Source organism: Sphaerodactylus townsendi, linkage group LG03 (genome assembly GCF_021028975.2).
Source record: "Sphaerodactylus townsendi isolate TG3544 linkage group LG03, MPM_Stown_v2.3, whole genome shotgun sequence".
In the NCBI taxonomy this organism is placed as follows: domain Eukaryota; kingdom Metazoa; phylum Chordata; class Lepidosauria; order Squamata; family Sphaerodactylidae; genus Sphaerodactylus; species Sphaerodactylus townsendi.
Genome location: NC_059427.1, coordinates 152,415,971 through 152,429,640, shown reverse-complemented (window position 1 = coordinate 152,429,640; position 13,670 = coordinate 152,415,971). Strand labels below are relative to the sequence as shown.

General features: G+C 45.6%; 1 protein-coding gene across 1 annotated transcript in view; it reads right to left on the bottom strand.

Annotated features, from left to right (window-relative positions):
- The window catches only part of COL5A3 (collagen type V alpha 3 chain), a 123,834-nt gene that overhangs the window by 44,747 nt on the left and 65,417 nt on the right, over positions 1-13,670 (bottom strand). The window contains 11 exon segments of the mRNA XM_048487504.1: positions 290-343; positions 971-1,024; positions 4,288-4,341; positions 5,275-5,319; positions 5,774-5,827; positions 7,094-7,138; positions 12,202-12,256; positions 12,355-12,416; positions 12,504-12,581; positions 12,584-12,613; positions 13,237-13,290. Coding sequence (XP_048343461.1) covers positions 290-343; positions 971-1,024; positions 4,288-4,341; positions 5,275-5,319; positions 5,774-5,827; positions 7,094-7,138; positions 12,202-12,256; positions 12,355-12,416; positions 12,504-12,581; positions 12,584-12,613; positions 13,237-13,290 — 585 coding nt within the window.

The following is a 13,670-nucleotide window of genomic DNA, read 5'->3' as shown; positions in this document are numbered from 1 at the left end:
TCTGAATCTCTCGTCCCTAATCACCTTCCCATTTGAAGTCTGGTTGGGTGATCAGCTAAGCCAGGAAACCCAATACCACTTCTATAGTCTCTTTTCCAGCTTTTCCCACTGATCCAAAATGGATACTTTTTTAAAAAGTCTCTTTACTTATGACACAGTTGGACAAAATATAAAGTTCTGTTATTGAGCCTGTTGCACAAGCCACTCTGGATGCTTCAGTTGTTTGGCTAGAGGAACAGCTCAGGTGATCATTCTTTATTAAGACCATGTATAATTTTTTCCCCTTTACCTGTGGTCCCACGACCCCTGCAGACCCTGGTGGGCCAGTTTTGCCATGGAATCCCTAAAGAAAGGAGAAATTAATATTAGTATCTGAAGCAGAGAAGTATGATGGTCGGATCCCAAAAATGGCAATGAGGTAGATACCTCCTGATGCCAAACGACAGCGGGTACTCCCCTGAAACTCCTGTAGGAGAATATTCTAGCAAGACCTGAAGGCACTGAATATTGCATGGGAAGAGGCTGAAACACTCGCCCAAGACTGGAACTGCACTTGTTGCCCTATGTGCTACTTAGCATGGGGGGATCTAACTAACTAAAGCAGAGAAGACTACAAGTAAGGCCCTCAAATCTAGTGAATGGATGGAACATTTGCCAATAACGTCTTGATGTACACCATAGTCCTGCCCCCCACCCCCCACAAACCTCCTACAAAGTGCTAAGTGGCAGCCATTTTCATGTTCTGAAAAAGTGGTTGCCTAGAAATTGCCTCTTATTTCCATCACTCCCCAGCAAGATGGCAAATGTGACTGAAGACATTGGAGGCAACAGCAGCCCATTAAAGAAAAAGTGGTGGCAGGGCTTTTTTAGGAGGGGAAAGGAGCACCTATGCAATGCTGCAGAGAAAGAAGGGGAGAAAGAAAGGGGACCTAAAGGCCAACCTTTCTCTTTGACCCAAAGGGATACTTACCAGCTCTCCACGTTGGCCTGGATGTCCGGGCAAGCCATCCTTCCCGGCAGGGCCCTACGAAGCAGAAAGTTTCACGTAAAAAAAAATTGTCATGGGATGGACCATTTGTCCCACATATTCTCCCAGAGCACTGCAGCCATCTCAGAACAGCCACATTCTGGAAAGTTTTATGCAAGAGGACTTGCCTGGCCTACCATACCATACCATCACTGAACTATCTATAGTAAATTCATTTCCTTCACATATAGCTCACCCTCCTCACTCACTGAGACCACGGGCATACTGCCAATGGGGACATGTGGTGGCAAATGTCCCCAGGAGGCACCCATTAAGTCACGTGGGGGGTGGAAAATAGTGCAAGCGAGACCAGGGAGGGCTGGAGGCCTGCGGCTGTGGCAAACAGCTCAGCAGCAAGCAGCCCCTCAGTGGGCGACTCAGGCATGAACTGCAAGAGCCCCGGCGGCCCCGGGTGATGGCCCCCATGCCTGACAGAGAGCCCATGAGTGGGGCTGGGCGGTGGGGAGTGCAGGCCCCCCAGAAAACTCAGTTCTTGCCCTGGGCTCCATTTTCTGTCGATATGCCATTGACTGAGACTCAAGGTGACTTATAAAATTTAAAAACATTAGGAACAGACATACCATCAATAACACCATGAAACCATGTTACAAAATTAGAAACCAACACAATAGAAAGCAAGATAAGGCATGATGCACCACAAACAATGCAAATCCACCCACCACCCCCCCAAACAAATCTGGATTACAAAAGTTAAAAACAATGCAGCAAGAACAAGCTATTGAAAGGGGTTGTTGTGCAACAGTTAAATGTCCATTTCACAATATATCACATACTGGGCAGCCTGCGCTAAGCAAACTGCAATAAAACGGTTGTGATAAAGCAATAAATGTCCATGTTTATTTATGTCCATATTATGAGAAAAATGAACCGTTGAGAAATGTTTGGAGCCTAGGAAATCCAGGTCACGTGACCTCCAGAAAGCAGGCAGGGATCGTGTTCTTTCAAGGACCTTGATCAAGAACCGAGGCGGAGCAGGAGGGCAACATAACATAAAGGCAGGCCTCCAGGGGAAAGTCCAATCAAAGCTCTAGAGCACAGATATGGAGACATCTCTGGGCAAAGGACCTTATTACTGAAGATCTAATAAAATCAGCCACCTGGTTCCCTCAGGGCAGCTTCAGAAAGAACATTTCAAGCTGTAAAAAAATGCGGAGATAGAAACGTGCCCCATGATTGATGTACTTCTCTCTCTTTTATGCGATGAAATGTTTTAGGTAAAACTAATTTTCTTGAAATGTGACACCTGTGGTGGGGGGGAAAAAAGTTTGGGGGAGGTTTCAATCTGGACAAATTTCCCCACTTCAAAACCGTTGAATACAAATCAAGTTCCAGGCAAATGGACGTGACTGCTGTAAAACTGGTTCGTGTGGACACATTTTTGCCTTTGCAAAATGGCGCTTTAATCGTTATTTACATTTGATTGGGTGGTTTCCAGAGGACTGAGCTGCTTCCTCTGTCCTGCTGCAGCACACTGAACCCCCCTCCCCCATTATAAATGTCACATGGAGCCAAGTGGGAGTAGAGAAAATCAGCAGGATTCAACTCCCTCCAAAGACATAACTTTCCTCAAGTCTTTGGAACTATGTTCTTAGATGAATGCCATCTTGTGGGAAATTGTAACAAGAACCCTAGCACAATTTTGTTTTGCTGTCTTACAAGAGACTGCAGTTAGGAAAGATTGGTGACTGGACATGGGAAGAGGAATTTAGGAACTGTTTAAATCAGAAAAATGGTACTGTAGGAATTGCTGGATCATAGTTCGGCCCCTTATCCATTCTGAGCTTCCCATGGATAATTTCAGCCTTGAAAATGCTATGGGAGATTCTGAGAATTTCATTTGACCTTCTGTTGCTTTAAAGCTCTCTGGGTAACCTTGGTCTAAACTACCTCACAGGGTTGTTGTGAGGATAAAGTGAGAACAGGAAAGCTACTCACACTGCCCTTAGCTCCCTCAACAAAGACCAGGACCCAAATGCACCAGACAGATTTTTCAAAAGTTAATTGTGCAGAAACACATGGACTTTGGAGGTGGACCCATCCAGGGTTGAGTGGAGTACTTAATGGGGAAGGGGTCTCGTGGCTGAGGACAACCCCCTTCAAGTGGTGCTCAGGGCACACACCTTGACTGACCTCCCCTAGAAATACTTCTTTGCCAAGGCAGTGAATAAAAGCAGTAAAACTAACTGTGGCCACCTTGGTCTTTTCCTGGGTAGTTGATGTGTGTTTACTGTGGCCAGCTTGCTGTCCTTCTGGAAGCCACCTAGATGCTGGAATGAAAGTGCAGAGACTATAGAGGAGGCTGGGAGGAGGCCACTGGAGAGGATGGGTCCTTTACTTCCATCCAAGGCACACGACATGAAACTCAACGAGGCTTGAATTTTCCCCAGACTGTTCTTCTGGTGGTGGCTGCTCAAGAGTGGAATCATCTTATTAATACAAGCTCAACCATGCAATGGCTTGCCTTCTAAGAACATGGGGCAGTACCACACTGGTGAATGGTGCCAGAAGAGTCACAGGTGGCATGCCAGCGCTGCTGGCTCCTGAATCAGTAAATTTGCACATATGTAAGTCACAGCCGAACTTACAGCAACCTCTGGTGATTTTTTCAAGGCAAGTCATTAAGCAGAGGTGGTTCTGCCATTGCTTTCCTCAGCAGTCATCCTTCGAGGTCTCCTTTCCAAGTACTGACCCAGCTTAGCTTCTAAGATCTAATAAGATCTCGCTATACCGTACCATTCCACCCATGACAAGTCAGTGAACATCACTGCCTTAACACGTCCCTTCTGTAGAAACTGGAGGTAGACTTTGTTAGACTTTTGAAGAGCATATCCAATCCCAGACATTAATTATCCCCCCTCTCCAGCCTGAATTCCAGAGCAAAGGGGATCAACTCTGACTATCAACACAGGCTCATTCCTTTGTCCCTACTGTGCCTGTGAAGTACAGACTGTTCCCCAGTCTGTTTGCACTGCAACAATTAAACCAGGCTTAAATGTTTTATTCTTTTGTGTATAATCCAAAATGTAAAAATTGGCTAAATTGCAAACAAACATGAACAGCGTGCTCTCAGCATAAACAACAGTCACAGTTCCAGCCTGAAAGGCATTTTCCAACACTATTGATGAAAATGTAAACTGACGTCTTGTAAAGACCGTGTCTGACCCACCCCCACACCATTTCAAGGCAGGCAGGAATGGGTGGGTCCCACCAGATTTGTGGCAGACTGGAGGGTTACTTACAGGTGGTCCCTTGGATCCTGGGAATCCACGGGAACCCTGCGGTCCAGGAGGTCCCTATGGAAAGAAAGGGGGGAAATCACAGTGAGATGGTATCTTGCATTCACCCATTCTGTTTCCCTGGTCTTTGTCTCTTTCCCCACTCTTTCTCAGTATTCAGCTTGTTTGACCTCATTAGGTAAAGGTAGTCTTCTATGCAAGAACTGGGTAACTACTAACCGATAAGGGGATGTCAATGTATTGTCGAAGACTTTCACAGCTGGAATCACTGGGGTGCTGTGTGGTTTCCGGGCTGTATGTATTCTATTCAGATGCCCTCATCTATTGACCTTGCTATCTTCATTGTTACTCACAGGTATATTCCACTTGCTTTCCTACTATCAGATCCTCTGAAGATGCCAGCCACAGATGCAGGCGAAACGTCAGGAGAGAATGCTGCTAGAACATGGCCATACAGCCCGGAAACCACACAGCACCCCAAGGGGATGTCACATCACAAGGTTTACTGGGCCAATTTTGTTTACAGGGTGGTTTGCCGTTGCCCTCTCTTCGCTGTCTACATTTCACCCCGCAAGAAAGCCAGGTACTCATTTGACCAACCTCAGAAGGATGGAAGGCTGAGTCAACCTTATGCCTCAGTATCTATCTGAAACTGACTTTTGTTGGGATCAAACTCAGGTCATGAGCAGGGCTTTGACTGCAGTACTGCAGCTGACCACTCTGCGCCACGGTGCTCATTAGTGGCTTTTATGTTCAAGTCCATTTTTATTCCTCTCTCCTGCTACCCACAGAAAGATGTTAATCTTCATCTGACCTCTATGATATTACATCCTCTCCTTGTGGGATCGGCTTCTATGATGTTATGACCCCTCTGTTTGTACAATTTGGGGCGGGGGCGTGTGTGTGTGTGTCAAAACAGGAAAATGGAATCTTCTGACATTGTCCCACCTAGCCTCCCTCTGTCTGCAGGGAATGGATTGTTCCATTTACCTTTTCCCCTACAATTCCAGGGGCCCCGTCATGGCCAGCATCACCCTGTTAGGAGAAAATAAACAATGTTCTCCCTTTTGTTTCGCTTTTATGTTTTCTCCCTTACCTTATTCCGTTTTGTTTTGTTTGCAGGGGTACATTGAAATATGCTATCATCCACCTGGTGTATGAAACAGAACAGCCAAAGAAATTCTGCTCAGGATAAAGATGACAGGAGATTTGTGAATTCATCTGCCATTTCTGGACCATCTTTGTTCTGGAATGCTCTGCTTGGGCCCTAGTGTCTTGGGAACAGCACTAGGTAGACAATAGGACCCAAATGGAGCATTCTAGAACAGTCCAGGAAATGGCAGATGAATTCACAAATCTCCTGTCATCTTCATCTTGAACAGGGTATAGTAACTTGTCAGATGGAGAACAGTGGATAACACATGTGTTATACAACAGGCACTGAAAAACATACCAGAATACATGTATCCCATACAGAAAACAGAAATACCTTTGATCCTGGTTTTCCTGTGGGCCCTGGCAAACCACGCTCACCTGGAAGACCCTGGATGGAGAGCAAAAACACAGACTGGGTCTTCAAGCTTCTGGGGTGTCAGTAGGACAGGTGAGAAACACATTTCCACTTGATTAACAAAATCTTTCAAAATATGCACAATCTCAAATGTTGGGGAGAAAAGAGTCAAATTAGAATAAAAATTCACATTTTGCACGCAAATTTCAGAGAATTGGGATTCATCCTCATTTGTGCAGGAAGCTCTAGGATGAAATGCAAATACTCTTCTGAAACAACAAGGGAGAGTTCCAAGGAATAGATGAGTTCTGTAAGCACCATTTTGATGGCAGGTGACGCTCTTGAATAGGGTTTAAAATACAGAGCAAAGCAAAATTTTGGTAATTTCTATGTAAAGAAGAGGCACATCTCTTTCCCTCATCCTTTAGTACATACTTTTTCATCAGTCAGAGGCAGCATCTGCAGCAACTTTGTTGATCAGCATCTCCTGATTTCCTGGTTGTCCACATTGATTTGCTATCAGGATGAGGCTGATGAGCTTGCCCTCAGCTTGGTCATTCCAGAACTTTCCACTGAAAGTTTTGTAGATATAATTAGAAGCTTTCTTTCAAAGGCATAGGAGGTGACTACACAGCCAGTGCTCCTTCTATCCTTCCATAAGTGGCTATGGAAATCCTACAACTACCGGTCTCCAGAACCAAACCAATAGAATAGTCTGTTCAAGGTGACACTGTGGAAGGAGGAAAGGACCCAGGGCTGTCCATCAATGGCATACAGAGGTTTATGGCAGTGATGACAGCCACAGTATTTTGTCTTTCAGCTCCACTGAACTTTCCCCCCTCTTCTTTCACCTTTATTTCCGAGTTATCTCTTTTTCAGAAGGCAGGTGTAGGAGAGTCAACATGGTGTAGTGGTTAAGGGTGGTGGACTCTAATCTGGAGAACCGGATTCATCTCCCCCGTCCTCTGTATGAAACCTGCTGTGTGACCTTGGGCCAGTCACAGTCCTCTCAAATCTCTCTCAGCGCATGCAGAGGCAGGCAATGGGAAACCACCTTCAAACATTTCTTGCCTTGAAACCATACAGGATCACCATAAGTCACCTATGACTTGACCTGCACTTTCCAGCATCAGCAGCTGTGGGTTAGGGAGGGCCAAAATTATAAGCCTAGGAAGCCTCGTTCCTCTGTACGATCTTGTGTTTTTTTTATGTGTAGCTGCTATAAGATTAACCAATAAAACCTAAAACTAAAAGTAGACAGGAATTCCATTGAAGCCATGCAGCTAGGCAAAAACTCACTGTGGGACCACGTTGCCCAGACTGTCCAGCCTGACCTGCTTTACCCTAGGAAGGAAGATAAAGAGAAATGGATCAGTGAGAGGAAAGGCTGCTAAGCCCTTCCCTTACTTGCCTACATCTTAAGAAGATCCCTGTATTTCAGGAAGGCATGTGGGTAACCCTAACCTCTTCCTCTGCTTGCCTTTTGCTTTATCTCCTTGGTAATATGTAGCTGAATAAAGGTGTGCTATGACATCACTGTGTGTTTCCCAAGTCCTTGCAAGCAGCAGCCTACCAGAGAGAGGCAGGCAAACAGGAATGTGATAATGTTGTATGTTTTCTCCACTAAACACTACTGGGAAAGGGGGAAGAGGTATGGGTCAAATCCTACATATAACTGCACAACCTCACAGGTTCATACTTAGAGGTGTTAATCCTGGAGTCATAAATTGCTGTCTAAAAGAGAGAACAATAGCTCAGATCCTGCCTACATTTCCATAGGGTCAATGGGGAGATTTTTGCTGACTTTCCCCCTCCCATGGAAAACCTCGGATTCTTTCCCCAAGCTATTCCTAAGAATCTTGCAACCACCAGAACAGCATTCAGGGTGCTTTTGTGGCTTAATCAGAAGGGAAGAATCAGTAAAAATTGCCCCCCCCCCCCCCGGATGCTCCCAGAAAATTGTGCAGGATCCAAGCCAATGAATTTCAGACACAGGCCCTTGCAAATTATATTACATCATTTGCAGTCCTATGTGAACTTTATTCACCAAAGAGCCATGTTTTATATAAACTATTTATCCTGGAAAGGAAGGCAGGTAAAGTCAAGAATGCTCATGATAAGAAAAGTTCTTCTGTTCAAGCTTGAATTCACCCCCTGAATAAGGAACAGATTCAAATCCCTGCCCTCCTGTCTCTCAGCCAAACCCATCTCACAGAATCACTGGCACAAATAAAATGAAGATGGAAAGTGAACATGTATGCCTCCCTGAATTCTTTGGAGGAAAGAACAGATAGAAATAAATATCAAAAAGCTTAATGTTTAGTGATCTGATAGACCCAGATTGAAGAAATCATTCCCTCTGCCCTGGCCAGCTTTACTGCCAACCCCGATATGTGACCAATGGTTGTTATTCCTCAGCGGGATGGGAGAAACACTCTGCATATGATCAGATGCACTTCCAACATGATCAGGACCTCACATATTCTGGCACTGAGCCCTCACAAGGAAAACAGGTTATTGGGTTGAGCCAAGAATAAGAGTAAGCTCTGCTATACAGCAAAACATGGGACTGAAAACTCTATTAAGAAAACTTCAGAAAGTTGCCCTCTGACTTCATGCTGCTTACATAAATAGGTGATATTGGTTAAGAAGGCCAAGACAGGTTAAGAGCATATAGCAGTATCAGCTCCGCAGACACAATGCAAATAGAAATTGGTTAAAGTATACACTTCTTTGATTACATATCAGCTATAAATGAAACAGTAGGGGACCTTCTGAATCTTCAGTATCAGCTATAAATGTAGGGGACCTTCTGAGAGAGGCAGGCAAACAGGAATGTGATAATGTTGTATGTTTTCTCCACTAAACACTACTGGAAAAGGGGGAAGAGGTATGGGTCAAATCCTACATATAACTGCACAACCTCACAGGTTCACATTTAGAGGTGTTAATCCTGGAGTCATCAACTGCTGTCTATAAGAGAGAACAATAGCTCAGATCCTGCCTAAATTTCCATAGGATCAATGGGGAGATTTTTGCTGACTTTCCCCCTCCCATGGAAAACCCCAAGTAGGGGACCTCAGTATCAGCTATAAATGAAACAGTAGGGGACCTTCTGAATCCTCAGTATGGAAACGATTTTCTGGAGACAGCAGCTGCCAGTGAAGACCAGCAGCAGTGGGGTTTCCACATGTTGATTTTCACAACAATTTCCCTGCCTCAGTTTCCCACAGGAGCCATTTCTCCACCCCAGGATTTAATGCTATAGTGATTTGTTAATTATTGACGTAAAGCATTACAAAAAATCCAAAATGCACAATATAATTGTGGCATGGGGGGTATGTCCAACACGGGAGACTAGTGCAGGGGAAATGGAGCCAACATGGGTAGGAATGAAAGACATACCTACAGAGTTCCCTGTCCACATGGTAGCCACCCTGGTTTTGCTGAAATCTTTTCAAAATGCTTGCAGTAAAGCAGGTTTAGGAAGCATCACAGGAAAGCTGAAAGGTGCATAAGAGAACTACCGTGGTTCACAGATGCAGGGGAAAAGTCCCATTTCCTATCTGCACCAAAGCTGGCCCTAACATCCATTGTGGAATTGACAAAAGGACCAAAAAGATAGTCACCCGCACCCACAGGCACTCCTAACATTTCACACTTTATCTGTGATTGCAAGCTGCTCTGGGATCCAACAGGAGGTGTTAGATATTTACTTTATGCTTGGAAGCTGCCTTGGATAATTTCACAACAAGATGGTAGGGCAAAAACAAACATATATTCCCATGGATGTAGCTACAGAAAATGGCACTTGGGGAAAGCACTCAAATCCCACCCCCCGGCCCCGGCGACTTCGATGCCCAAGCATGGCTTCCATAGTGGGACAGCAGAATCCTAGTTGTATTCAAAGGAAGGAAGGAAGGAAGGAAGGAAGGAAGGAAGGAAGGAAGGAAGGAAGGAAGGAAGGAAGGAAGGAAGGAAGGAAGGAAGGAAGGAAGGAAGGAAGGAAGGAAGGAAGGAAGGAAGGAAGGAAGGAAGGAAGGAAGGAAGGAAGGAAGGAAGGAAGGAAGGAAGGAAGGAAGGAAGGAAGGAAGGAAGGAAGGAGAAGGAAGGAAGGAAGGAAAACAGAAAGACAGACACTGTGGGAATAATAGTTGGGTGGGAAAGCAGATGGCGTGGGCAGGTGGTAGTGAGGAAAGGCTGTAAAGGTCACACAAGGGTGGCAGATCCCAGGGGGTGGATTCTGGGTGGAAGGCCATGCTGTGAAGGCCATGCTGGGATGCTGGATTCTGGGATGGATGGGGCTCTACCTGCACCCCCACTCAAGGAGCACCCAGGGCTCAAGCCCCCTCTCACCCCCCTTGCTATGCCTATGTATACCCCTCGTTCTTGGCAAGCAGGGCATGGAATAAGAAATAAACTTCCTACTATTTTATTCTTCTGTTGCAACTATAGAGCCAAACTTTCCATGTTATGCACATTTTGTTAAACTTGTAAAGGCTGTATTGTCAAAGGCTTTCACGGCCGGAATCACTTGGGTGCTGTGTGGTTTCCGGGCTGTATGCCATCCCCTGCATGTTCCTCTGAAGATGCCAGCCACAGATGCAGGCAAAACGTCAGGAGAGAATGCTGCTAGAACACGGCCATACAGCCCGGAAACCACACAGCACCCAACTTGTAAAGGCTGTTTGCCACAGAATCGCGAAGGTTTGGCTCAGGCAGGATAGATCTGTACAGCTGTTGTTGTTGATGGTTTTACTCGGGCTGGACCATTCAAGCTGATACAAGCTCTCCTTTGTGTTCCCAAAATTGATGTCCTTCTCTTACTTCCAGTGGGAAAACTCGATCAACTGACCGGCCTTTACTTCCAAAGCTGGCTCTGTCTTGATTTTCTCATCTTTCTCTCAGTTGTTCTTCAGCTGCCTCTCTCAACCCTTTCTTCAAATATCACTTCAAGTTCTCCACCCCCCCCCCCCTGGGGCCCCAGCTTTTAGTTGGCCTAGGCAAAGATTCTATCTCATAACCTTCCCTGATTTGGGCATGAAGACACATGCAGGAATGCAGCTGCACATTATGACGTGCGGCACTGCTAACAATTGAACCAGCAGCAGGGGAAATTTTAAATGAAATTTTAGATTGATGTGGCCCTTGAAACATGTGCTCTACAAATGCTAAAAATTATTCTAAATTTGACATCTGTCAACATTCAAAATATGGAATTGTTAAAATTCACATCTGGACAAATGAAAACCTCTCCGTCCATCACAGTTTAATCCTACCTTTCCTCCAAGAAACTCAGGACATGGTTCCCCCTCCTCTATTTTATCCTCACAACCCTGCGAGGTGGGCTGGGCTGAGTGACAGAGTGAGAATGGCCCCTGGTTAACCAGTAAGCTTCAGGCAGGGAAGGGATTTGGATGCAGTCAGGTTTCTCCAGTTCTATAGCATTGGAAGCACTTCAGCTCACTGGCTTCAGTTCAAAACGTATTCATTTATTTATTTACAGACTGTCTTTCTCATTAAGACTCACAACAGAGCACAAGTTCAAAAAACCAGAGCTTTTGTGCTGAAACTGAACACTTGCCCTTAGCGCTTGAAACACGCGTTTTCAAAAAAAAAAGTTACAAGCCAGAAAGTGAGAATGTGCTCCAAATTTGAAATTGGATCAGATGTAAAAGCTCCAAAATCATAAAAGTTTGTTTTGACATGATGGGTCAAACTATAATTCATTTAAATCCCTAAACAAGATTCCTGATTCCTGTTTCTAAAAAAAAACAACCCACCTCTTGTCCTGTGGTCTGCAATGAAGAGCAGATGCTATGGTTCAATAACCAAAGCCTCCGCTTTGCTTGCAGAAGGTCTCAGATTTAATCCCCAGCATTCTCAGTTCAAAAGATCAGGCAGTTGGGGATGTGAAAGACTTCTCCCCAAAAACCCAGAGAGTCACTGCCAATCAGAGGACACAGTACTGGGCTTCATGAGCCAGTGGTCTGGATGAGTCTAGGCGAGCTTCAGATATGAAGAATGGAAAAATGTAAGAGCCTTGCTCGATCAGTTCAAAGATACAGCTGGACTGGCTTCCTGTGTCTGCCAGTGGTTGGCCAGATGCTTCCATGAAACCAACAAGGAAGTCATAAAGGCAGTAGCCCTCCTGGGAGCGATTCAGAGTTATCCTGTATCTGAACTGGAAGGCTTCACTTAGCTATTCTGGGAAACAGGCATTAATATAAATTTACTGTGTATATCTGCTGATAATGAAAGGATGGCCAGCTGAAAGGGTGGCCTCCCCAACCCTGCACACTAGCAAAACAGAGAGGGGAGCGATCCAGGCTGGATTGCTATTCCTTTTCACCATGGCCTAAAGGCATTTGCTGTGCCCACAAGATGCGGTTCCTGGTTCAACTCACCCTCTTGCCTTTTCTCTCCGATGAGGCCCAGTGGCCCAGGAAATCCAGTCGAGCCCTGTGGGGAGACAGCCCAGAGTGGAGCAGATGATGACCCTGAAGGAAAACTCACTCTTCTTTTCCCCTGCATCTCCCCCCCCCCCCCCTCACACTCACCTTCGGGTCCTTACATGGCCGGTAGGGGTGGACCCTGGCAATCCCGGGACACCCAACTTGCCCTAAGGGAAGAAGAGGTGGTTAGAGCCCAGATTAACCAGGGAGAAGAGAAGGGAGACACATGGAGGTAAATGGAGATGGTCCCTCACCTTTTCACCAGCTTGGCCAGGAGGGCCTGATTCCCCTATAGGACCTGCTTGCCCTTTCAGTCCCTCGGGGCCATCCTCTCACCACGTGACCCCAGTGAGCCACCATCACCCTTTTGAGAAATGGAAAGGTTGTGAATCAATGATCACAGCAATTGTAGGATTCTGAGTTCAAAAGATGCTCAAGCTTCACATTAACCGAAATCCCTCCACTATCCATTCCAAGTATTAGAACTTTACAGTTTTCTGTTTTGTTTTGTTTTGCAAAAATTATAATTGGTTCTGAGGTGGGAAGGGAGCTTTTCATGGAACCTGCAGACTTTGATTAGTTCTTAGTGATCAGCTGTGAATATTTGAAACCCAATGCTTTGAGATTTATTTATTTACTTATTGACGTTTTTCTTCCAAACCCAATGTGGGGTTAGAAGGCAACTCGATAGTGGGTAGAGCAGGCTGTGTCCTGCCCCTGCAGGATCCCAGGGTGCCCTCATGCCAACACATGCAGCCCAGTGTTTCTTGGACAGTGTAGTCCTGTATTTCCTCATGACAACAGCCAAGGCACTAATTGCTGTGCATGGGTGTAGGAATTCTGTCATAATAATACACATGTGACACCTCTTCCTCTCTTGGGTGATTATGGTCAGGGAGGACCCTGAATGGTCCAGATTGTGCCTCCTAAAAGAGACCCCTCCTACCCTTTGGAAACTTCAGGCATAGTGGATAAGGTATGGCTTACCCGGTCACCCTTTGGTCCCATGTCACCCTTGAAGCCAGGAAATCCATCTTCTCCCTGGAAAAAGGACAAAGTGTTAACATGGCTCAGAATGCAAGTGCCTGGCTAGCCAATTCTGACACTGAGGAAGAGAACATGCAGAAGTTCTCAGTTATAATAGGAGCCCAATGGTTGATGACTATGGGTCTTTACCCTTGTCTCCAAGCTTTTAGGAAGCTAGGAAGTGCTAGAACATTCGCGGGGGTGGGGGAGGGGGGATCTGATAGGCTATACTCTGTCTCAAAAAAGATATTAGTAGATTGCATATTCCTCCGCCACAGAATTCAACATGGCAGACTTTCTTTGTTGTAAAATGCACCGCCTGGGTCCTAGTGCCTACCGAGCCCTTCTGCCCACATCCATTTGAAAGTCTGATTTTAGTCCTTCAATGAACTATG